At 38.0% G+C, this 24721-nt stretch overlaps 1 protein-coding gene across 1 annotated transcript; it reads left to right on the forward strand.

Annotated features, from left to right (window-relative positions):
- The first annotated feature begins 157 nt into the window (after positions 1 to 157).
- LOC141791491 (14-3-3 protein epsilon) lies at positions 158 to 23979 on the forward strand. The gene is made up of 6 exons (XM_074672013.1): positions 158 to 409; positions 10964 to 11163; positions 12427 to 12533; positions 15061 to 15267; positions 17371 to 17507; positions 23348 to 23979. Exons 1-6 carry the CDS (start codon positions 169 to 171, stop codon positions 23398 to 23400), a joined length of 945 nt encoding a protein of 314 aa, XP_074528114.1. The 5' UTR covers positions 158 to 168; the 3' UTR covers positions 23401 to 23979.
- Positions 23980 to 24721: the final 742 nt, after the last annotated feature.

Below are 24721 nucleotides of genomic sequence, written 5' to 3' on the forward strand. Positions count from 1 at the left end.
ATAAACCATATTTTTATTTTTTCTTTGCAGCCTGAAAGGAATGATTACTGCATCTTAATAAGATGACTCCACAGATAGCAGATCTGTATTGTAGAAGTTATTGGAGTATTTTATGGCAATCTCTCAGAGTGGTTTATTTCTGGACTTGGCACGAGAGTGTAGGCGTGGATGAAGACTGCTGCCTGCGTGGGTTTCCCGGATGGAGTAGCGACGCCATCTTTACGCCAGTGCTGCCGGTGGGTCTTGGGTTCAGCGGAGCGTCAGTTTCTGATCCACCGACAGGAATCAGACCATAATCCTCCCTTTCCACCGGGACGCCAGGAGCAGTCCCCACACTCGAGCACCATGACGGACAGAGAGGACCTAGTTTACCAGGCGAAGCTCGCCGAACAAGCGGAGAGATATGACGGTAAGGCTCCAGCCACTGCAGCCCCTCTGCGCAGGGGGCTTAAAGACTCAGGTAGAACGGTTCACATGGATCTGTTGGGCGAGAGACAAAATGGCGGAGATTTCTCCAACAGAATGAAACAGTAGCAGCTCATGTGAACGGTTTCACCCGCAAGAAAACAACGCAGTACTGCACGTTGAGCCCTTATTGACCCGTGTTCTGATGGCGGTTAACATTTAGCTTACGTTAGTTAGCTAACTACAGCTTTAGCCTTTCTTCAGCCACGACACGCGTCACGGCAAACTATTGAGAATTACAGTGCTGTACAGCGAACCCCACTCTCAAAGGACATGACTTCTGCCTTCTCTGGATGTGCTGCATGTTTTCAGCCCGACTAAATGAGTTTGTTTCAACCCAACTGAAACATTTATTCGAAAACTTAGCCACAGTTAACGCCAATAAACCGCTCCCTATTAGCGCACGGGGAAAAAGCGAACTGACGCGCGAGGCAATTCGCTGCTATTCATTGTGTATTGCAAGCGGTAGATTCGCTCGGCAAATGCGGCAATACCTCGCGTCGCAAAGCAAGCCGACGGTCCCACTTTTTATCCAGCTTTTCTCCACATGCTAGAAAACTGCTGTTCAAGAAAACGGCAAAATATTAAAATTTAATTAACACCAGTGAGGCCAGGTGGGCTCATGTTTCGGTTGGAAAATCTGATGATCTCGTCTAACAACCTGTTAAAACTAATTAAAAACTGACATTTGCTTAAGTTTCCCAGGAAATTTAAGGTTATAGTCGTCTTTCATTGTTTGTTTTACATGTATCAACTCGTTGCCTGTGTTATTCTTAGCTTGGCACACCCACTACAGTTTAACTGTTGATAATCAGGTTGTAAATGGGCTAAGATTTGCTCTTGCCCTGCTGCATTGATTTATTACAACGTTAATGGTGTACCAGAGGGGCGGGGCTAAAAGTACAGCTACCACGTGACTTGTTATTAAAAATTACTCTCGTTCTAAAGTAGTTTCTTAAACGTACTTTATGGAAGTTGACCCTTTAAATTTCCAACTTTAAACTTGAAGTCTTTGGCATCTTAATTTGGCTAATAGCTTTACTTTTGTATGTTTTTTCCTACCTGTGTGCTTGTTTGTTAATTAATTCCTTGAACGTGTACAATATACCTTTAATTTCAGCTTAATTTAACTGTCCTCGAGTACTATAAGAACTATGTTATTTTGTTAACCTTTAAATATCTTTCTAATGTTAACCTATGATTAACCATAGAGATGCATCAAGCCATTTTTTTAACTACTAATACCTGGGCTTTGATCCTGAAAATTATGTTTTGCCAACTTCAGGCTTTTCCTAAACCAAATGCCACATCGCTGTGGTAATGTTCCTTAATGTTATTTAATCTCTTGCAGAAATGAAATTATGCATGTCATAATAACTGGTGCATGTCATAGACAGCATGGCTGTGTGATGGACAGGCCAATATGGCAGGGGTCTGCAACCTTTACTTTCAAAAGAGCCATTTTTCCTCAGCTCGCCAGGATGAAACTCATTCAGGAGCCACAAAATCTACTTTATCTGCACATTAAGACAAAATATATTAAATCTGGTGAATAATCATCTAAATGAGAGGTTTCTGTGTTTATAAAATTGTCCGTGTGAATTCTTAGTCTTTTATTTAAAAAAAATTGAAATTTCCGGAAAAAAAATAGCAAAATGAAAAAAATAAACTACAAAATGAGCAAAAATTTATATCTTAAAAAAAGGCTGAATGTGCCATATATTTGCAAACAAACCTTAACATTGCAATTTCAAAGTTTTGCCTAATTCTTTAAAAAGAAAACGTAAAACTTCTAAAAAATTGCAAAAAAACGGGGGATTTAGACGAAAAAAACAAAAATTTGCTAAATTAAAAAAAATTAAAATTATTTTTCTTAATTTGCAAAATTGTCAAAAGTATTGCTTAGTTTCCAAAAAATGTTAAACTTATTAAAAACTGTAAAAAAAAAGGGGGGGGGGTTTAAGTTCAAAAAACAAAACATTTGCACAATTAAAAGAAAATAGAATTCTTTATTTAATATGCAAAGTTGAAAAAAGTAAATAAAATTAAAAAATGTCCAAAATTTTTTATTTTTAAAAAAATTTGCTGAAATGTCATAAAAACTTGATAATGCAATTTCTTCATTTTGTTTAATTTCCAAAAACTTGTAAAATTTCATTAAAATTGCAAAAAAAATAGGGAATTCAATAATTTGCTTTAATAAAAAAATAGAATTTTTTTTTTTCATTTGCAAAAATGTAAAAAAAAATGAAATTCCAAAAATCCTAAGTAATAGAAAAAAATCACAAAAATTAAAATCACAATCTCAAGAGGTGATGCATTTTTAGTTCAAAATTTTGTATTATGATTTTACTAAGTGTCTTTGTTATCATTAATACCCTTTGTAAGAAAAATTAAAAAATAATCTTTATATCAATGAAATATTTTAAAGCTACAAGGAGCCACTGCAAAGGAGTCAAAGAGCCACATGAGGCTCCAGAGCCGCAGGTTGAAGACCCCTGCAATATGGTAACCTGCTGTGATCTTCATCAGCTTGAATATTGAACAGTAAGATGTATTTGTAAGGAGAGACAGCTCTAGTTTTCTGTATTTAAATCACCAGGAAGTCTGTCAGATATTATCAAGATGAATTGTTTTGTATCTAAGCTGTCGATGAATGTGGTTGATCAATCAATATGTGAAAGAAAAAACAGCATATTTTGCCCCCCCCTTTTTTTTTTTACTACATTTCAACGAAGTTTGTTCTCTTGTTTCTGATTACTTGCTAATTGTTGCATCCCCACAAAAGTGTACACAGCTGCTTCTAACATCCTTCATTATGCGACGTGTCGGAGCAAGACACTGACCAAACATGGCATAGCATCAATTTATACCCGTATAACACATCGGCTGTGTACACAAGGAGGCTATTGGTGGAATACCAGGGAACAATATCTGTAATAGGAAAAACAAACTGCAGGAGAGAGGATCTGAAGCCAAGTTTTAATATCAGGGTGATTTATCTCTCAGCACAAAGTCATTTAACTGGAGTTGCCTTTTCTGCCTTTGTCTGAGCAACACACCCTGCAGAAATGGATAAGGGATGTGACTCACCAGTATCTTTTATTGGCCTGTAGTTTTTTTCTCAGTGATGATTGGGGCTGATTATGAAATACAGATAAGTAAAGAGGGTTTTGTCTGCAGCCCCACCCCTTAACAATGTTAGAAACCAACAGAGCGTTATTCTGCCATCTGACACGAAGGATTCTCACTTCTCTTCTTCTGTCTGGCTAAATATTTGTTAAGTAGTTGTTGCTGATTAACTGATCTTCAGCATTACATGGTTATAAAGTATCAAAGAGGCAGATGAGCCATAGCCTCAGTGTTCACTGCGCACTCCTGTTGGTGTTTTGGCCGTGCTGCATCCGAGAGCATCTGTGTCACCCAGTTTGTGCCTGCATGACTCTTCATTCTGCCTCTTTCTACTCACAGCACATCTGGTCTGTTGTAAGACTGATGTATCTCTCTGGTTAAACCTGCCACAGACAATCAAATAAGTTCATATCAAGGCAGATTTTTACAAGGAAAGGATGAATTTGTGGTTTTTACTTGATGTTCTCCACAATGAGAGATGACTTGATTTGCTTTTCAAGATGGTCTCGAGAGTTATAAAATCAAGAAAGTATTTTGGCATCTAAAAAGGTTTAACACACTCATCAGTTTCTCAAAGAGAAAAGTCCTTTGCAGTGGCTCCTTGTACTTTTTTGAAAATATTATTGAAATAGAAATTTTTTATTTTTCTTACAGAGGGTATTAAGGATGAAAGACATCTATATGAATATAGAAAATTAAGTATAAAAATGTGTGTTAACATTTTGGCAAACTAAATATGATTCATCTCTTGCAAAAAAGTAAAAAAAAAAATTCATTTTAGATTTTCAAATTTTTTACATTTAATTTTTTTTCCCCCCAGATTTTGCAAATGTTTTTTTCAAGATTTTGCGATTTCTTTTTCAAGATTTTGCAATTTCTTAATATTTTTGCAAGTTATTTAAATGTAATACATTTATTATTTACAGTTATTTATTTTTTTCTTAAATTCAGCAAATTTTTACACACTTAATAACATGTTTAATTTTTTTGCAAGTTAATTAAATTTTCACACACTTAGAAAAATGTTGCAACTTAAATTTTCCAAATTTTTGAAAAATTTGACGTCACAAATTTTCAATTAAAAAAAAAAAACTGTAAATATATTGAAATTAAAACTAAGACATCCCATGTACAGTTTCATAAACACAAAAAAATAATGGTTTAGATAAATATTCACTACAAATTTACTTTGTTTGGAATTTTAGACACTTTTTTTGTCTGCATTATGAAAATAAAGGAGATTTTGTGGCCTCGAATGACTTCAATCCAGGTGAGCTGTGACTAAACAGCTCTTATAAACGTAAAGGTTGCAGACCTCTACCCTATCTCATCAAACCTACCAGTGCTATGTTTCTGTTTAACAGTGATGTAGTTTGCAAGCAGTGTCAAAAAAAGATGTTTCAGAACTAGGATGAGCTGGAAATGTTGGCAAATAGATTGAAAGAAAATTTGACAACAGCTGATAACAAGCACCAGCTTCCTTAGCCTACACAAATAAATGAATAAATAGTGTCTGCAAGAATCAAGACAAACTCAGGAATAACGACAATTCCAGTTTCTGTTATTTAGCAGTCAAGGTTAAGCATTTCAACAGCAACATTCCTGCTTTTGCTCTATTTTTGTCATTAGTTTCTGTCTCATCACCCACAAGAAAAATGTTTCACTAGTTAAACTCATAGACTTTTAAGCCTTCACAAACAACCTCAACTGTCTAATTTTTTGTCAGCAATAAAAAAAATGCTGTATCAGATATTGATGCTCAAAGAACACGCTGTTTATCATGTTAAAGAGCAAAGCTTTTTATAGCTTGGACCACACAGAGTGCAGCTTTGAAGATCGACTGTAACGTTCTTTTGTAGCAACCCAAGAAGTTGGTTACCATAAGAGGGTGGCAGAGATGCAAGGTAGAAGCTGCTATTTTAGGCCTCCTCTGAATCAGGGCGTAGAAGTCTCACTCTTTTTACCCCAAAGACAACTTTACATTATTCACAGATCAAGCAAATCTGCAGCTGAGGTCAGCACAAAACTCTTTTATCATAAGTATGAAAGATTCACAGCTTCCCTTTGGTTCTCTGGTTATAACAAAGGATGAAAGAGGCTTATCTGCGTTAAACTTCAATTCCCAAAGTGCACTCCAGCAAGAGACAGCCAGCTTAAAATTTTGCTACCACCATAATTAATGACAAGCATAAGCGATGGTTTAATATACAGTCATACAGCTGTAACATCTCACACCTTCTCTGTCTGTTCAGCTCTCTGCTCTGGGCTGCGTCTGCATGGTGACAGTGGAAAGTGACATGGATGTAAAAGGTTTAATGACCCGTGCAACCATTGCTACAAATACAACCAAAGCAGTTGTCAGTAAACAGAGTTAGCATCATGGCTGCACAATGAATTGCAATTTTATTGTTTTGGCAACAGGAGTGTTTGTAGGAAACACAACTCAAAGGTAAATGTATGGCAGGAACAGCCACAGGAACAGCTGGTAGGAATGAATTCTTGGTATCTAATTGCCTGTAGCTGTATCTGTGTTCAAAAAACCTTCCCCTTAAAATAATTCATTAACAGTGTGATCAGTATTAAATTCATTGGGTGTATGACTGTTCGTAATCACCAGCTGTGTTAGTAATTGGTCCTGCTGGGATGAAACACAGTGACTAATCTCAAAAACACAACCTGATAGGATGTGATGCGAAATGCAAAATAAAGAAGCAACATTTAAAACAGAAGACACATAAAATCAAAGGACAAACATTGATGCTTAAAGATTCATCATAATGCAGGAAATGGTTTTATGCTTAAGTTTTCCAGAGAGACCCAAGACTCGTCTTTTGACCAGAAAGTTCAGGGACTTTTGGTTTCTGAATCAAAATGAGAACTATTTTTATTTGTCAAGTATCTTCAAAAGAATACACTAATTCTTACTAGACAAACACAGATCGATTGGTGCAAATTTCCTTAATTTTGGGGGATCAGTGATCGGCCCATCCTTACATATGAAACTGATCTTGTATACCTCTGGGAAGGTCTGGCAGCCAGCCATTGTTGCTATTTGCTTTAAGACCTAAAACTCAGGACACTCTTTATGTTGTCTAAGTTATTGTTTCACAGGTGTTGTTCAGTTATTCTCAATAGAATAAGATTGGAACATTGAAGATATATGCTGTCAACTATACAAAAAAATCAGTATCGGCCCAAATTGGTATCGACAGGTCAATTTTTTTAAAGATCAGTGATCGGCCAGAAAATTGTGATCTGTGCCAGAGTCCTGCACTGGGTCGGGTACCCGCAAGAACAGCTGATTTGTGGGTGGTTTTTAAAACCTTTTTTTTTCCCGGGTTCGGATCTGGTTGGAAAAAATAACATCCAGGTCGGGTTGCGGGTTTTGGTTTGACACATCAAAATTAATATAAAATAATACTAAAAACAATAAAATAAAAACGTAAGTTGTAAGCTGGTTGTACCTGCTGAGTGTTGCTTAAGTCTGGACAGAAAGTAAGTCTACTATTACACATGTAAAGGTCCTTTTAAGAGATTAAAAGTTTAAAAGCATTAAATGTAAAAAACAGTGATTTTACAGTTGTATGTGAGAGGATCACAGAGGGTTGATGATGGAGCTGAAGTCAGGCTTTTATTGGAAGAGTTGCTTCATTCAGGTGCGTTGTTTACTCACTGGCATCTGAACTATGGCGATATACCGTTCAATTTTCAGACAATATGACCCAAAATGATTACTTTAAATAAGGTTAAGGGTCGGACTGCAGGTCGTGTTTCAACTGGTCGGATCGGGTTGCCGTACTAATTGGGTTTTTGGTTCGGGTGCGGGTTTGGATGTCCCCGGGTTGGGGCGGGGCGGATCTTAAAAATCGGGCCCGTGCAGGACTCTGATCTGTGCACCCCTAATTCTTACTCCTGTTTTTTTAAGCAATGCTCTCCCTGTACAAAGTCCTGAAAAACATTAACAACCAAAACTAAAACAGAGTTCAACTAAATAAAAAACAGTAAAAAAAAAGTTCTTGGTAAAATATTCCCAGAAACTACATGGTTCCTGTGGCGTATCTTTTGTCTGCGCCTCCACCACTGATCAAAAACCTGGGTATATCATGTAATTCAGGCAATTGACATACAGACAAAAAATAAAAGCAATTGCAACACACCACCAGACCAGTAGAGGGCAGTATAGACCATCCAGCAAAAGTGAAGACATAGAAGGCAAGGACTGGCATTGTTGGGTACAGATTCAACCAGCAAAACATGATGTATCAGTCCGCCAAAGGAGCCAGTTGATTGACTACTCTTAACAGGACTGTTTTTAGGAATAAGTTTGTTACCCCAGAACTGGTTCCTCTGGTCAAACAGCACATAGTTCTAAGGGAAAGTTCCTGTGGTTGAAAAGCACCTTTAGCTGATGTAACGGTCAATTTAGGGTTGCGTAGGACTCGTCTGTTTACTTGTGCAGAGAATTGTTTATACATGCATCCCCTGCTCTGCACTCTATTTTTCCTATTCTTTGGCCCTGTGTGTGTCGCATCCTTGATTGCTGAATAAATGTAAAAGTACCTTAGCAACCCACAACTGATTTAATAAAAAGCAGCCATATTTGAGCACTTATGCCTTGACTTCCAGCATTTCAGCAACTGTAAATAATCACTGTCATGCCCAGTTAATTTCACTTTACAGGGCAGTGATGAATGTGATCTCTTCAGTTTGGCTGTAAACCTTGTAAAGCTGAGGACATGTGTAAAAAGCCACAGTGAGGTCACCAGGTTTATCTGGGAGCAGGTGGGGCTGCAGGGTGAAGTGATCAAAGTAGCAGAGTGCTCCTCCTGGCTTTCTACCTCAGTGTATCAGGTTTCCTCAGCGTGCTGCATCGAGCTCTGCCATTGGCCTCTGCAGATAACACCACCCTGTCTGCACGTTAAAAGCCAAGTGATTGACACTTAGCTCTTACCTCCAGGGTAGCAGCTTCAGCACAGGAGGTGTGACCAGTCTGTGGCACAAAACAAATTAAAAATGAGCATGACTCATAAAATTCTGGTTTCTTTTTTACTTTAGCATCTTCTCAGTGTTATATATTAGCTCTCATGTTGTGTAGTTAAATAACATGTCAGGTTAAAGCAGAAGCAGTGGTATACTCTGGTGTTTACGATGCTGCTCCTTCCTTCTTGTTTGAAGTGGCTCCATAATGTGTTTCACGTCAGTCTCCATGGAAACGGTTTGTTGTGCTCCTTCAGTGTTGAATCGTTGTCATCGTCGATTAATCCCTAGATTCTGTACCTATTCTTCATCCGCCGCCTCATTGCCTCACCTTGGTGACGAGGAATTTAAAAACATCGGATGGATGTCACTTTGGTTTTAGCTGAGCTCTGTGGTTCGCCATCCTTGAAGAGTTCTCTGAATCATGCTATACGCGTCCATAGGGGGTGAATCTGTGCATTAGAGGAGTCATTGTTGGACCCAGTCCCAGACACTCCATCAATACAATACTGTGGATGACAGAAGCTTTTAAAGGGTGCGCATGGTGATTTAAAACCTCTGTTAATGGAAGGACAGTCTGCTTATTTACTATGAAGAGAAAGGATTTGTTTACCTCTTTACCCCAAACTGTGATGATTATTAATGTAGAGGGGACAGTTCTAAAAATTCAACCAAGCACGCAGCCAAAAGTGCTTCGTCCAAGAACAAACTGTCTGGGAACAGAGATAGAAGTTTACAGAAAAAAGGTGGTAAAAACAGAGAGGGAATGGGTGATGAAACATCTGACTGAAATGTGTAACATTCAACAGACAAACAAGACTCTGCATGGAGTTAAAGTCCAATCAGAGAGTAATCTGTGGTTAATTTGATGGTTGATGATAATTGGATAGCTAACAGCAGTGTTGAGTTTTGCTGGTTTGGCACCTGGTGTAGATCAGTCACTGCTCTTCAGTTGAAGTGAACACACGGTGCTTTTCAACTGCACTGAACTAGAGACTGAGGAACTATGTGCTCTTGGAAGGCAGGAACTAGGGTCCTTAGGGCAGGAACTTAGTACTTACTCTACAAATAGGTACGTGAATTTGGCTTACTAGGATAGTTAAATTACCCCTTAAAAGTAGGACTTTCCACATTTCCGGGTATTTGGATAATCCACATGAGTCATTTTAATCCTCCATTTTAGCCTTGAGATTTTTTTTTTGTTTTTTTTTTTCAAATTTGAACTCACCATTTTAGTCTTTGTTTGTTTTTTTCATATTTAAACCCTCCATTTAAGTCCTTTTTTTTTTTCAAATTTGAACTCACCATTTTAGTCTTTGTTTGTTTTTTTCATATTTAAACCCTCCATTTAAGTCCTTTTTTTCCCTTCAAATTTGAACCCACCATTTTTCTCTTTTTTTTTCAAAATTAAACTCACATTCTCATTTTTTTTTTCAGATTTAAACCCACCATTTTCGTCTTTTTTTGTTTTTTCAAATTTAAACCCACCACCTCGTCTGTTTTTTTCATATTTAAACCCTACATTTAAGTCTTTTCTTCTGTTTTTTTTGTTTTGTTTTTTCTCATTCAAACTCTCCATTTTTGTCTTTGTTTTTTTTCTAATTGAAACCCTCCATTTTAGCCTTTTTTTTTCATATTTAAACTCTCCATTTTTTTTTCCCTTTCAAATTTATATCCTCCAGTTTAGTCCTTTTTTTCCTTTTAAATTTAAACCCACTGTTTTCTTCTGGGTTTTTTTTTCAAATTTAAACCAACCATCTTGTCTATTTTTTTTTTTCATATTTAAACCCTACATCTAAGTCTTTTTTCTGTTTTTGTTTTTTTTTCTAATTGAAACCCTCCATTTTAGTCTTTTTTTTTTTTCTTATTTTGTTTTCTATTTTAAAACCTCCATTTTTGTCTTTGTTAATAAGCTGGGTTAGAAAAAGGTGAGATACCAGATCCCCTGAATAAATCCTAAAAACTGACTCGCGTGATTTGCATTGATTGGGAGAATATGTCTCCTGGTATTCTGGGTGGGAGGAAAAATTGATCGCAACACCGCAAAAATCATGAAAAAATCTAATTGGTGGAAAAGCAAATTGTCCCGACCCGTGGTGAAAATGCAGACAAACTGTGGGCCACTGGAGCCATGTAGTTCTTGGGAAGGTTTCACCAGGAACTAAAAGTTCTTGGACATTCTGGTCAACAAACACTTTAAATTGGATCTGTCACAGCTCTTTGTTTGTGTTGGAATAACAACTGAAAATTCTTTGTAAATACTGAAAGATAATAACTTAAAACTCTGTGCTCTTTATTCCAACACCATGCTGAGTTTTCTCCCTCTCTGTTTGTGCTAATGGTTACAAAAAACTGGGCCTCATGCTGCTCGTCTCCATGTGTCTCTCAGAAATGGTGGAGTCGATGAAGAAGGTGGCCAGTATGGACGTGGAGCTGACGGTGGAGGAGAGGAACCTGCTGTCTGTAGCGTACAAGAACGTGATCGGAGCCAGACGAGCCTCCTGGAGGATAATCAGCAGCCTCGAACAGAAAGAAGAAAACAAAGGAGGAGAGGACAAACTAAAGATGATCCGAGAATACAGGAAAACGGTGAGACACTGTCATTATCTCAGACCCGCTGTGTGCGGCTGCTGGAAGAAAATGAAGCAGTGACAGAGCTCTTCCTTACACTTAAGTCTGAGGCGAGATTAGGTCACGACACATCCTGAACAATAAACCGACTCTGAGCTGAACTTTGAACACACAGAAAGGTGAACATTAACCAAACGATCCTCCTGTGATCCTTGTGTGACCTCTGTAACACATCTCGAAACAATTACAGCCTAGAGCGCTAATTTTTCTTTGTTTTTATTAAGCTTCAGAGGAGAATCGGACTGAAAGATCCCAGATCAGATGCTCAAAGTAAACGCCGAAAGTTTTGATTCAGTCACGGTAATGAAAAGCAATTTCCTGTAGGTGAGGCGGACACCTCTGACGTCTCTGCCTTGTTTGTGCGAGAGGTGCGGTTGTTTTTCACTCTTTAGGAAAATCTAATTTCCATATCCACAGGGCGAGACGCCAGAGATGCTCTTGTCTTTTTGGCAGCAACTTTTTAAAGCTTTCCTCGCTGACCTCTCCACTTTGAGAGGAAATGGTGAGATTTCACAGCCCACCAACACTTGTCTGAGCGAAATAATGAGGTGGGCAGCAACCATGAGTCAGCTTTAAATCAATTTTTCTTCCCTTCTGTTGCAGCCAGCTCCCAGCCACTGGTAGCACCCGTGTGTTGACTAAAGGAAGACATTTTATCCGAGCTAATGTAGGATAATAGACGTCTCCTACAGTGCGATGTGTGAAGGTTGTTCCTTCGTACTTTTTAAATCGCCGCTCGTAGCCGGCTTTGTCTCAGACTTAACTTTCAGAACATTTAATCTCAGGACTCTGTCATCACAGATCCAAGGATGTTCATGCGTGTTCAGTCTGTGTCACCACACGGTGACGTGAAATGCCAGATTTCTGAAGCATGACACAGACCCTGTCACACAGACACCCAGACATCCTCTCTGATAAATGCCTCCACAGGGAGCGACCGAAAGGCTGGCCTGCACCTCTGCCAGCTTTGAGCTGCCGTTTCTGTCATGGTAGACAGAATATTTGAGAGGACAATCAATACTCGGACCAAAAATAGCAGAAACATCGACGTTATTTTAATTAGGGAGTGGCTGTCTTAACACTAACATTCACTTTCAGCTTTAAACTGAGCCCACACATCTGTAAACCACATAAACTCCGCCCCTTTAAGAATCTACATACCCTTTATGACCCCACAGGTGCCTGACAGAAGTGTGTGTGTGTGTTTTTTTTGTCCTGCAGGTCGAGAAAGAGCTGAAATCAATCTGCAACGACATTCTGGATGTACTGGACAAGCACCTCATTTTAGCTGCAGTGACGGGAGAGTCTAAGGTTTTCTACTACAAAATGTACGTATCTGAAGGAGACTCTTTGTTTAAATCATGGTTTTTACTCTGTTATAGATTATTGAGAATCCACTCAAACTAAATGTCAAATCACTTTGAATCATTTTAGTTGTTTGAAATGATCAGCAAGGTTTAAATTTAATGACTCAGGATTAAAAAAATCGTTTAAGTTGGCACTTGAGTCTTCGGTCAACCACAGAGAGAGCAGCTAACATTTTCTTGTTTTAAGTTTCCAAATTATCACATAACAGAGCAGGATTCTTGCAGTAGTTTCCCATAATAAAGCATTGACTTATTTAAGTTGTCCCCAAATCATCATTCAAAAACCAGTACAGTGTGTTATGCTCTGTGTTTAAGAGGCTGTGAGGAGTTTCAAAGTGATCTTGGAAAAGTCTCCCTTCAAGATATATCCCCGATCCTAATCCATGCTTTAAAATGAGGTTATCAGCGCTAATATAGGTTGTTTTGAAATGCTTCATAGCTTCTTATCTTCCTGATTGGGTCGAGTAGGACCGTCGAAGTCTGTAAGACAACACCACGCTGGCTGATGAAGTTAAGCAGAGAGAATCAATCAATCAAAATGTATTTATGTAGCACTTTTCATACAAATAAAATGTAGCACAAAGTGCTTTACAAACAGACACATGAATTAGATAAAACAATTATACCCCAAACCCACTCCACCCAGCCCCAGAACCCACCCACACAGCAGCCCATACACAGTGTTAATAAAAAGCAACATAGATACAAGACAATAATAAAGCACACTGCTGTACCCAGTTTGACTGAGGAAACGCCGTCTTTAAGGTTACAAAATGGGAAAACAGTGGAGATTGGGTAAAAAGTATAAAATTAAATTTATTATAACATAAAATAAGAAAATTATTTTTAAGAATTAAGAATAAAAAATACTTGAAATTAAGTTAAAATATACATATATATAAAATGATAAATAAATTAGGAATAAAACGGTAAAACTAGAGAATAAAATACAAAAAATATAAAAGATTTTTAAAGAAAAGAAAAAAAGAAGACAAGATAAAATAATAAAAAGTGGTCTGTACTTAAAATAAATAAAACACTAAATGGTAATTTAGGTAAAACCCTAAAGGTAGGTTTTGAGTTTGTTTTTAAAGACATTAACATTAGATGCAGCCCTCAGGTCTTCAGGTAGGCTGTTCCATAAGTGGGGGCCATAAAAGAGAGATCTGTGTTTTTCTCTGCTGAAAATGATTTCTGTGATTAATTTTGTAGTGGTGGTGGACACTGGAGCCTAACTGTCAGACAGAAAAAGGACAGAAGAGCAGAAGAAAGAGAAACAGGAGAGAGATAGAGCACGAGCTAAAGGCTAAAAGAGCTAAACTGTTTGTGCTAATGTTGTCTCCAACCCACAGTCAGCAGTTATTCTGCAGTGCTCTGTTCAAACTTGAGAGTCTATCAATGAAATGAAGAGTGAGGTTACGTTAGCTCTGATTGGTAGATGACTGGCAGGACATAACCAGGATTCACTAACGTTACATATTAACTTACTTTTGTTTGTTGTCATATTTCAAACAACAGCACTACCTAACTGTTCTGTTAAATACCTTACCTCGTTGCGTTGTATCCAGTTAAAAGTTGACTTGAACAAAGAAAATTTGTTCCAAAAAAACACATGCCTGGTTGAACGTTACATCTTTACGACAGTGTGCAAAGACTCCGGGCCAGAAGGTGGTGCTGCAGTCTAATTAAAACAGATCCTCCTCACAGAATCTTTAACTTTTTAAAAGTAAAATGAACTGAGATATTTTTTAAAAATGTAGCATCAAAATTTATTTCCCTTTTGTAATTTTTGGCGGACCCTTAAACCCAAAGCTTGAGGCAGCAGACATCTTATCACACCTGTACACAACAGATACTCTAAAATGAAATAAGCTTGTTTTCAGTTGGAATATTACTTTAAAGAATCTAACACCAAAAAGTCAAAGTTTGTTTGTGTGAAATTCAGTCTTTATTAAAATCTTTGTTGTTGTGAGAAGCTGTAACCCGCTCTGCTCATTTTTAGACTCTCCGTCCACAAATCACCGTCGTTCTGCTTTATTTACTCTGCTCGGCTCACTCGGAGCAGTAGATGCTCCCTGTTTTGCCTCTGGTAGCTTTTAGCTTGATATATGGCTCTGTTCTCCTCAGCGGGCTCTGCTCCGCTCTGGCTGCTCAAGGCCGACTGTGTCTCAGCTGTAATATAGAGCTACCCCAAGATTACTTTTTACATCCGTACTATTTTAACACCAGTGTTAAAAAACAGTTTATTACAGAGCTGTGATAAAATAATGAGTGTCTTGAAGCCTCTTATTTCTAAAGTCCTCTCGTTAGTCGTTGATTTAATGGACTTTCCAGTGAGAAGTCAGGGAATGATACAAACAAGCAGCTATCCATGACGTCTTTTTATGAAGGATTTAAACTGATATCCTTTAGTTCTGGGGTGTAAATCTTTGCTATAATGTCTGTTATGTTGTATGTGAATCTTTAACGTGTTGTTTTCTGTGTTCAGGAAGGGAGATTACCACAGGTACCTGGCAGAGTTCGCCACAGGCAACGACAGGAAGGAGGCAGCAGAGAACAGTTTGGTTGCGTACAAAGCTGCTAGCGACATCGCCATGATCGAACTCCCTCCAACGCACCCCATCCGCCTGGGACTGGCCCTTAACTTTTCTGTTTTCTATTACGAAATCCTCAATTCACCAGACCGCGCATGCGGGTAGGTTCAACCAACACGTGTTGTTTCTTCACCTTATTTGGTCTCATCAGAGACGGGTCTACTTCCAGGGAGAAAGCTCTGATACTCGATGAAGTCAGTGTGCACTTTGCCCAGCGCCAGACGAGAGACAGAAAAGGTCACCCAGTTACAGAGGAGGACAGTCAAGAATTTAGAAAGGAGAACAAACAAGACATTTGTCTGAGGAGCTGGAGGGGCTGAACCAGAACAAACAGAAGGTTGGACTCACCTTTTGCTTTAAGAGGAGAGGTCCTTAACAGTTAAATCATTCAGTGAAACTCCAGTAAATGAAAACCAGCTCAAAGCTTCAGAAATTAAAACAAGTGATGAGATAGTGATAGTCCACTGCGCAAAACTGAAATCTTATCAAGTGTTTTTGTCTTATTTTAAGTAAAATTGTCTCATTATACTTGATATGAGCCACATTCACCTAGTCAGTCCTACGGTGGCGTATTGTGTTCACTCAAAAAAAAAAAAATCCTCATATTGCAGGCTGCATGGATATAAAATGATCTGAAGTGCATTCAAGCTGGCCACGTGGTTAGTCAAGAAACAAGTGGGCAACTGCTGAAAGTACTGGATCCCCATGGAGGTAACTGAGGCGCTGAAATCATCTTCAGTGGTGTTACAAACCAGCACTTTTCCAGTACTTTCAGCAGTTTCCTGAACAACCGCAAATTCACCAGGTGTCTTTTCAAAGTGGACAAAACTAATAACATTACCATTAAAAACACAAGTATCTCCCAATGTTCCAAACCAAGAGAGAATGTTTCTTTATCGAGATGACGATTAAAGATTTTCAGGATTTTTTTTACTTTTCAGATTCCTGTTGTGCAATCAGTCAATCAAACTTTATTTGAATAGCACTTTTCATACAGGACTTTGTAATACAAAGTGCTTTACATGGGAAAAAAAATAATAAAACAAAAGTTGAATAAAAAGCAGAAAATTGCATAAAATGAAAACATAAGACCCCTGCAATCCTTCCTCCCTCAGACCAGATTTAATATACACACTCACTCACTCAACACACATAGACATAAAAAAGAAATTAGGAGCTAAAACTAAAATAATGATTAATTAAAAATATACTCAAATACTACAGGGTAAGATAAGTAAACGTGTAAATACATAAATAAATAAAATAATGTAATATAAAATAAAAGTGGATAAATAATACAGTCAAGTGAGAAAGTGAAACATCAGGTGCATAATAAATTCAGCTAAAATAGGATAATAAAAAGAAAAGCATTTAACTAAGAATAATATTCCAATTAAAAAATCAAGATACTATCTTGTAAAAACAGGATTTTTTTTTTTCAGGTGAATGTGATACGCCACCGTACAGTCCAGAAAAATGTATTTTTTCTAGTAATTTAAAGACAAAAATTGTGTCTGAACTGGTTGTAACAGGTGGAAAAAAATGCCAATTAAAAAAGAAAAATTGTGCTAAAATTTCCTGAAACTAGAATAATATCTTAACACAAGTAACTTTTCTTTTGTGCCATTGGCAGATTGTTTTTTACTTAGTACAACCAATTCAGACCTCATTTTGTCTTTAAGTAACTTTTTCTGGACTGCTCAGGTGAGTGTTGCTCATATGAAGTCTAAAAAGACATTTTCTACTGAAAACAAGACAAATACACTTGATAAGAATTCAGTTTTTTGCAGCTTGAAAAGTTTTGGCATATTAAGGGCACAAGAATTGAAAATAAGCTTATAAAAGCTGGACAAGGTCTGAACCAGTTCTTAGGAAGAGCTTTGTTTGTCTTCACCGTAGGGAAAAAAGTTCATCCACATGTTTTAAACTTCCATCTAACTGTTGCTTAATCCAACATTAAAGCAAACTGTGCGTCGCAGCTGTTGGCTGACAGTCGTGCAGGATGTTGGTTTAACGATTCCCAGAAATACATCAACTTAAAAATAGTCTTAAAGGGAACAGATTGATTAAATACTCCATCCAGAGGCAGTGTGTGAGATGTGTCTGGATGGAAACTATCAGACTGGAAACAGATGGTGTTTTACTACACACACTGTAAATGCTATCTTTAACTGTGAATTGTGTGTAACTTTGTCTCCTCACAGTTTGGCGAAGCTGGCGTTCGACAACGCCATCGCAGAACTGGACACGCTGAGCGAGGAGAGCTATAAGGACTCAACACTTATCATGCAGTTGCTACGTGACAACTTGACACTATGGACCTCAGACGTGCAGGGAGATGGTGAGAGCTTTTTCTCTAGACTTCTTCAGCTGCCATTCATTTCTGATTCCACCTTTCTTTTCCAGCGATCCATGATTGCTCCGAGGCATTCAAGCAAAAAACTCTCAGATAGTCCCTGGGGACTGTGGCACAGTTATTCAAACACCCCCTCGGGTGCTGGGTGCTTTCTGCAGATGATGAGCTAGTTTCACCTGTTAAAGCTGCACTTTTCCTCCTTTTGGGTCAGTTTTTGGAGCATTCTTGTTTCTTAACCTGACACAACATGGAAGCCTGCTTCAGCATTCAGATTTAGTGCCACAGCCAGACCCTGATCAAAAGTAAGCTATCGCAGCATGGACCAGTCGACCTCCTGGTCCCTGATCCATCATTATCATCACTGCTGGTCGCCTCAGTGATGCTAAAACCGTAGCATGTCTTGATAACGTGGAAGAAATGACTAATCTTTTCTGTAACTCTCCATCATCACAGCAGTTTCCCTGGTTTCAGGCTCAGCTCTCACTCACCGCTCTAATCATCTCTCATCTCTTCCTGGTTCCTCTGTAGAGTCTTAAGGACCGCCTTCTTCCTTCACTCCTCCTCCATTATAGAGGTGTATGTTGTAAGTCATTCTCTCTGTCTCTGACTGTCACTCCTGCTTCTGCCACTCCTGTCTCACCTCCCTGACTTCACTGACCTTCTCACGTTGAGTCGAGCGATGTTGAATGTCTTTGCTTTGAAGATGTTTGCTCACAGCTTTGAACGTTCACTGACATGAATTGAAAGTGTTTTCCTCTGTTTCCTCACCTGGTCTTCACCTCCTGTCTGCACAGAGCGAAGTGTTGTGTTTTTATGTCTTCAGGGTCGTTTGCATCTTTTCTCCCGATTCCATGTCTTTATGATTTTTGGGGTGCTTCGAAATGTTTCTATTTTTCGCATTTTTCCGTTTCGTTTTTTTTTTTTAAACAGTTTTTTTTCACAAAAGTTGTGAAAAAGTTGAAGGATGATGCCTACAGGCTATATCAGGAGCCATATTTCCCCAACAAATGCACATCCCATGTGGGTCAGCTCTTTTTGGATTTATTCCATGGAAGCAAATGAGGGACGTAATTATTTTGATTTGATTTGATTTGAATTATTTATGTATCTCAAACATTTGCAGATTTCAAGTAGGAAACAAATCACACACTTTGTTTCACAAGAGCAACGATGCCACACCAATCCAAACACCCACAGACAACAAGAGCAGCAATAAAATGAAAATAAAAAAAAAATAAAAAAAAAAACTTAATAAATACATGAATAAATATTTAACTCCTCAAATTCAAATCCAAAAATTCAACTTTAAAAATTCAGGTCGTAACATCCGGGCTACCCAGGACAGGAAAGACAATTTACCATAAAGAGGAGTTTAGGAGGTGAGTACTTACCTGAATCTGATAAATTGAATTCAAACAACCCCAAATATTTTTGTTGCCGAGTTATGAAACTTAAATTTCTTGATCTGAATTTTAATAAGTGAATTTTTCAGGGGGGATCTGAATTTTTAGTAGGTTAATTTAGCACAAATAAATTCAGATACATGGTTTTCATAGCAAGGCAAAGCAAGTTTATTTCTATAGCATATTTCAGCAAGGCAATTCAAAGCACTTAACAGGCAGAAAAAATTAAAAGAAAATTATAATTCAATTAAAAGCAGATTAAAATGGATAAGATACAATAAAACAATAAGATTAAAAGAAAAAAAAGATTTTAAAACATATTTAAAGATGAGAACCGCAGAGCAGAGTTGCAAAATTGTGCAATTTTTTTTTTTTAAGAAAAGTTATTAAAATACTCTAATAAAATGGTGATTCTTCAACCTGGATTTAAAGGAGCAGAGCGTTTCAGCAGACCTGATATTTTCTAGCAGTTTGTTCCAGATATTTGGAGCATAGAAGCTGAATGCTGTCTCTCCATGTTTGCAAAATAATGCAATTCCATGAATTCAGTTGTTTTATTTGAGTATTTAACTTTCAGTGGCTGTTAAAATTCAAATTATTATGTCTCTTATTTGCTTCCATTTTATTTTGGGGATCTGACATCTCAACTTTTTCCAACCTAGCCGATGAAGACTGAAATGAAGAATTTAAATTGGAAAAAATAAAAAATAAAAAAAATAAAATATAACAATTTAAAGTCGTGAAACAAAAATACTTTGATATTTTTTCTCCTCATCCTACAAGATAATAAATATGAGTCTTAAAATATTTCCAGGTCCCAAGAGTCTGACTCTAGATTCCGATCCTGCCATTAAAACCCAGACATATCTTCTCATATCGCCCCCTTATGGTGAATATTTTGCTACAGAAGAAGCAACATTTGATGATGGCACAAGGATGTTTATCTTGTGTCCTGAAGTTTTTCGTTGTTGCCAAGAGTCCATCATTAACGTCGGAACATCTTATTCCACTTTTGTTAAATATTCACAGCGTCTGTCTGCAAATTAGTTATCCTGTAGACATGTTGGCAGTGATTCCGCACGTTATAAGATGCTGAAACAATTTGAGGAGGACACTTGAGAAATAATGTGATGTTGGTGCAGAGGTAACTGAAGACTGAGGTGAAAAAATGTGAATAAGACATAAAAAGCCTTTTGACAAAAAGGCAAAATTATGTTGAAAATAAAGAAGTGAGATAAAATGAACTCTAACAGAAGCTTGAAATGAGATAAAGTCCAGGTTAACTTTGAGCCTGAGACCTGAGCAGAGAAGAGCTAATGTTTTCCTCGTTAACCGTCTGACTCATCTCAGCCTCAGATACAGACGCTGCGCTCTCGCGTCCACCCTGTTCCTCCTCAGCTCCCCCAGAACGCAGCAGATCAGCGTGTTTAAGCAGCGTTTTGAACCTGTGAACGCAGCCTGTTGAGGTGTGAGTCTAGCTGCAGGAACAACATGTGACACCACTGCCGCCGCTGCTGCGTCTCCCGTGGCTTTCTCACATCCAGCCCAGCTCGCTGCGCCGCTAATGAGCACGGTGACGCTCTCTATTTTAATCATGATGGATTCTGCAGCCTTTTGTTATTCCTGCCTCTTAATTCTTCATTACACGGATGGCTGTGCTGTCTCTATGGTAACCTTTCTGAGCAACCAGTCGCGCAGGTTCACGTGGCATTTTACTTTTCTTTTTTTTTTTCCTGACTGGGTTTGTTGTGAATTAACTCGCTCACTGGGCTGCACGTCGACACGCTCTGTGGTAAACACAGCAGTTTGTTGTGTGGCTGATGGACTGATCTCTGAACTCTGAAATAAGCATGAATCAGCATTCAGCTGCTCATCTTTTCTACATATAATATCTCTATAATCGCCTGCAGAGAGCAGCTCTGAAATCTAATCCATCTAACCCTAACATTTTTTTATCAAATCCTCTGTTTTTCTGTTTCAATACATTTGCAAAAGCCGTCATCAAACTAACTTTTGAATTCCTATTTCACATTTTTTATCTTAATCCCTGATGTAATTGTGAACAAACTCTACTCTCTGTCCTGAAATGAGGTTTTGAATCAGCATGTTGTTCCTCATGTCACATGATCACTGTCACAGAAACCGTAGTGAAATCCTCTGAACCCCAAACACAAAGTGCATGCTCTTAACTGTGTTAATCAAAGCTGAAATGGTGAATTACTGCACAGGAAGTTAATCAGCAACTTTCTGGATTAAAAAAACTTTCCAGCCAAGATGAAACAGACTCTTTTTCAGCCTTTCTGTTGGAATAATTTTCTGTTTTTGTTTCTGGTTTCACACATAGTGGATTAAGGCCATTGGTAACAAAGTGAGTCATGTTGGGCCTCTAGGAAAAGAAAACCTGTTTCCTCCGTCTCTTTTTTATTTTATTTATTAAAGTTAAAATGTTAGATTATTCTGGAAGGCCTTTAAAAAGTTTCACTACAACTTTTTTAAAGGTGTTTTTGTTTTCCTCTCAGGGAAATTTGTTTGCAGCTGGAGACGGACAAATAAATCATCAAATACTTAGGGATATTCGATACCACTGTTTTTTTAGACCAATACCAATAAGAGTACTCCCAAGTACCGATACTACTGTTACTTTTGATACATAAAATTTCAATTCACAGTGACACAACATTTTGATCAAAGACAGCGCAATCACTGCTACTAAATCCAAAATAAAACACAAGCAACTCTCACTGGGTTTATGATTTTTTATTTCAATAAATTAACAAAAGTGTAAATTAAAACTAACAACTGTCAGAGTTTAACTGAACGGGGTCGTTGAAAAACATTCCCCATCATCTTAGCGAACGTTGGTTTTAAAACTTACCCCCAAGTTTAAAGAAATTTTCCCTGGTTGTAAATTGGCAGGCAGAGATTTTTAATGCTCAGGTTGTAACAATGTCCAATGTGTATGGGAGGGTTGAGCATTGGCAAGAACCTCTCGATACGATACACATCACTATACTTAGGTTATGATATGATAGTTTCAAGAAGTATCACAGTGTCACAATATTGTGATAAACTGCGATATTTTAAACAGTTAACTAAAAAGAACAAGGTAATGTTTATGTAAATCAAAATGTTACTCAAAATTAAAAAGGAAAACATTGATGTCTATGGCATACTGACCTGCTAAGTACAACAAAAACTCACTTTATCAAGTTAAGAAATTAAATATTTTAAATACACTTTGAGATAATATTCATTGTACAACTCATTGGCAACATGCGGGGTAGTAGCTCTTTGGCGCCATCTACCGCATTGGAAGTGTGGAAGTGGTATTTTACTTCCAATTCTGCTAAAATATGAATTTTTATTTAGGTATCAGTATTAAGAGTTGAAATACTGGTATTTTATTGGAGGTCAAAGTATTAGGATATATCCCAGTATCAGCCACGAGTGTTTGGGATGGACAGTGTAGGATGGTAACATGCTCTGCCTCAGAGGCACCACAGATGTCCCTGCAGTAGAAAATCTGGATGGAGCCAGCCAACAAGTTTTTTTTCCCTCTTCTTGTGTCTCTTTCCTGATGTTTCTTATCAGAATCAAGTTTTATTGCCAATTACATTTGCACATACAAGGAATTTGACTTGGTGTGTCGGTGCAACAATGAAGAAAATAATGTGAACAAAAAATAATACAGAATTACTAAGTGTATAATCTGTAAAATAGAATACAGAAAAAATTTAAGATATAAAATATAAAAATAAACAAAAATTTATGGAAAAATAAAATAAAAAATAAAGAATATTTTTTTAGAAGAAAAAAATAAATTTAATAATTGTAATAATAATAATTCTTATGATTCCTTAAAAAAAAACAACGCAAGAACAGCAGCCTCCAATCATTGTTAAATGGGACATAAAACCCAGTTTTTAACCTCTAATAGCTTTTTTTTTTATGTTTGACCACAGCCCATCTGGAATGACTGGGGCAATGAATTTTTTTTTTTTTAACTGTACTGCAGCCAACCACCAGGGGGAGCAGTTTTTGTGGAGACCTCACTTTGCCAAGCGAGCTAAAGCCTGTTTCTTTTTCTTTTTTTTAACCTGTCTATAGGTTGTAAACTGTGCACATTGATTTATAAACCAAGAGCTCAGATTCAAACATGGCTTTAGTTTTTCTCAAGAAAGCTCAATTCAGCAAATGTTTGACACCATCGGTTCGTTTTCTGAACAGTTGCAGGTTAATGTCTTTGGTTGAGTAACATCTGTTGAATCTCGCCTCATGGAGCCGCTCTGCGTCCTAACAGCTCAGAAACGTGTCTTGCTCGTCTGTTAAGCCGGAGCTGGTATTTTGTTCTTCACCGTGTGCCACCGAGCGTCTCACGTCCACCTCTTTAATTGTTCCCTCTTCTTTCTTTTCTTTTCTCAGGTGAAGAACAGAACAAAGAAGCACTGCAAGATGCGGAGGAAGAGACCCAGTGAGACCGAACAACACGAGAAAAGCCCTCCTCCTCCTCCTCCTCTTTCTCTTCTTCCTCCTCCATTGTTTCTCTCCTCCCAGCACTCGCTCCTGTCCCCAGCCACAGTCCTCAGCTGGTTTCTCCTGCAGCCCACTCTTTCTCTCTTTCTCCTCCTCCATCTCTCCTCCCCGTATGCACGTCCTCTCCCGGGTCTCCTTCTCCACCTCCTCCTGGGGTTTTACCTTTATTTTGCAAGCCTGTACCCTTTAAGGTCCCTGTCCTCTCTTTTACTGTTTTTATTTCGCTTTACTTTGCTGTATCATCTGTTGCCAAGTACGCTCGCCTGTATTTGTAACACACACATATGCAAGAGTTTATTTAAAGACGATTCTTTGCTGTTTTTCCTGTGTACGTGTGTTGACGAACGGTTTCTCGTCCATGCTTTAGTCAGTCGGAAACATTTCAGTTTGCAAATTGAGGAAATCGAGCAGTGATGGGAGGTTTAAAAGGGATGCGTAAAAGCTTTTAAGAAGAACTAAGTGCCCTCTTTACTTTGTGGTTACCAAAACCTGCTCTTTGGACACATCATCGGTGTTTCTTTTTTTTTTATAAAGTCGACAAAAAGCAGAATGTCCCCCTCTCCGAGCATCACTCTGACCTCTCTCCTTGTCCACTCTCGGACCAAGTATTGTTGCTGCGAGGCTGTAGAGCTTTTGCTAATGGCAGATAGTTAAGTAATGGCTTTTTAGCAGACAAACCGTGCGCGTGTGTGCGTGGGAGGGGAATGCGCAACACTCTTTGATTGTAACATAATGCAGTCTCTGCATTGGCACTATATAAGAAAAAAAGCAGTTTGGGAAATAGAGGCCTGCTGTATCTTTACTCCCCTGATTCTTTCAGGTTTCCTCGTCTCGACTCTGTCTCTTTCTGACTCCTCTTTCTCTCTGTCTTTCTCTTTCTCTCCTCCTCTCCTCCTTCTGTTCAGTATGTGTAACGTGAATCTGATTTGTACTACTGGATGTTCTCACCGGAGCCACAAGTACCATCTGTATTCTTACTGAAACACAGCATGGAATTAACATTAAACTTCAAATTGACAAATGTTAAATCAAAACGTCTGCATCTCGTTTTTTTCTTTCAGTCTGGGCTGGAAAAAGTAAAAATTTAATCCATCTATCCACTAGAGGGCAGTGCGGGCCTGCAGGTGAACAGATCCCCTCTTCAGGAAGTGTAACGCAGTGATTCTTTGACATGTATCCTCACAGGCTTAAAGCAGGCTTGACATCACTCCTCTAAAAAATATCCCCACATAGGAAGGTTTTTATTTATATCTGAGGGCACAG

This window comes from Halichoeres trimaculatus, unplaced genomic scaffold (genome assembly GCF_033239565.1).
Source record: "Halichoeres trimaculatus isolate MK-OKI-2021-1 unplaced genomic scaffold, fHalTri1.1 fHalTri1_scaffold_6, whole genome shotgun sequence".
Taxonomy (NCBI): domain Eukaryota; kingdom Metazoa; phylum Chordata; class Actinopteri; order Labriformes; family Labridae; genus Halichoeres; species Halichoeres trimaculatus.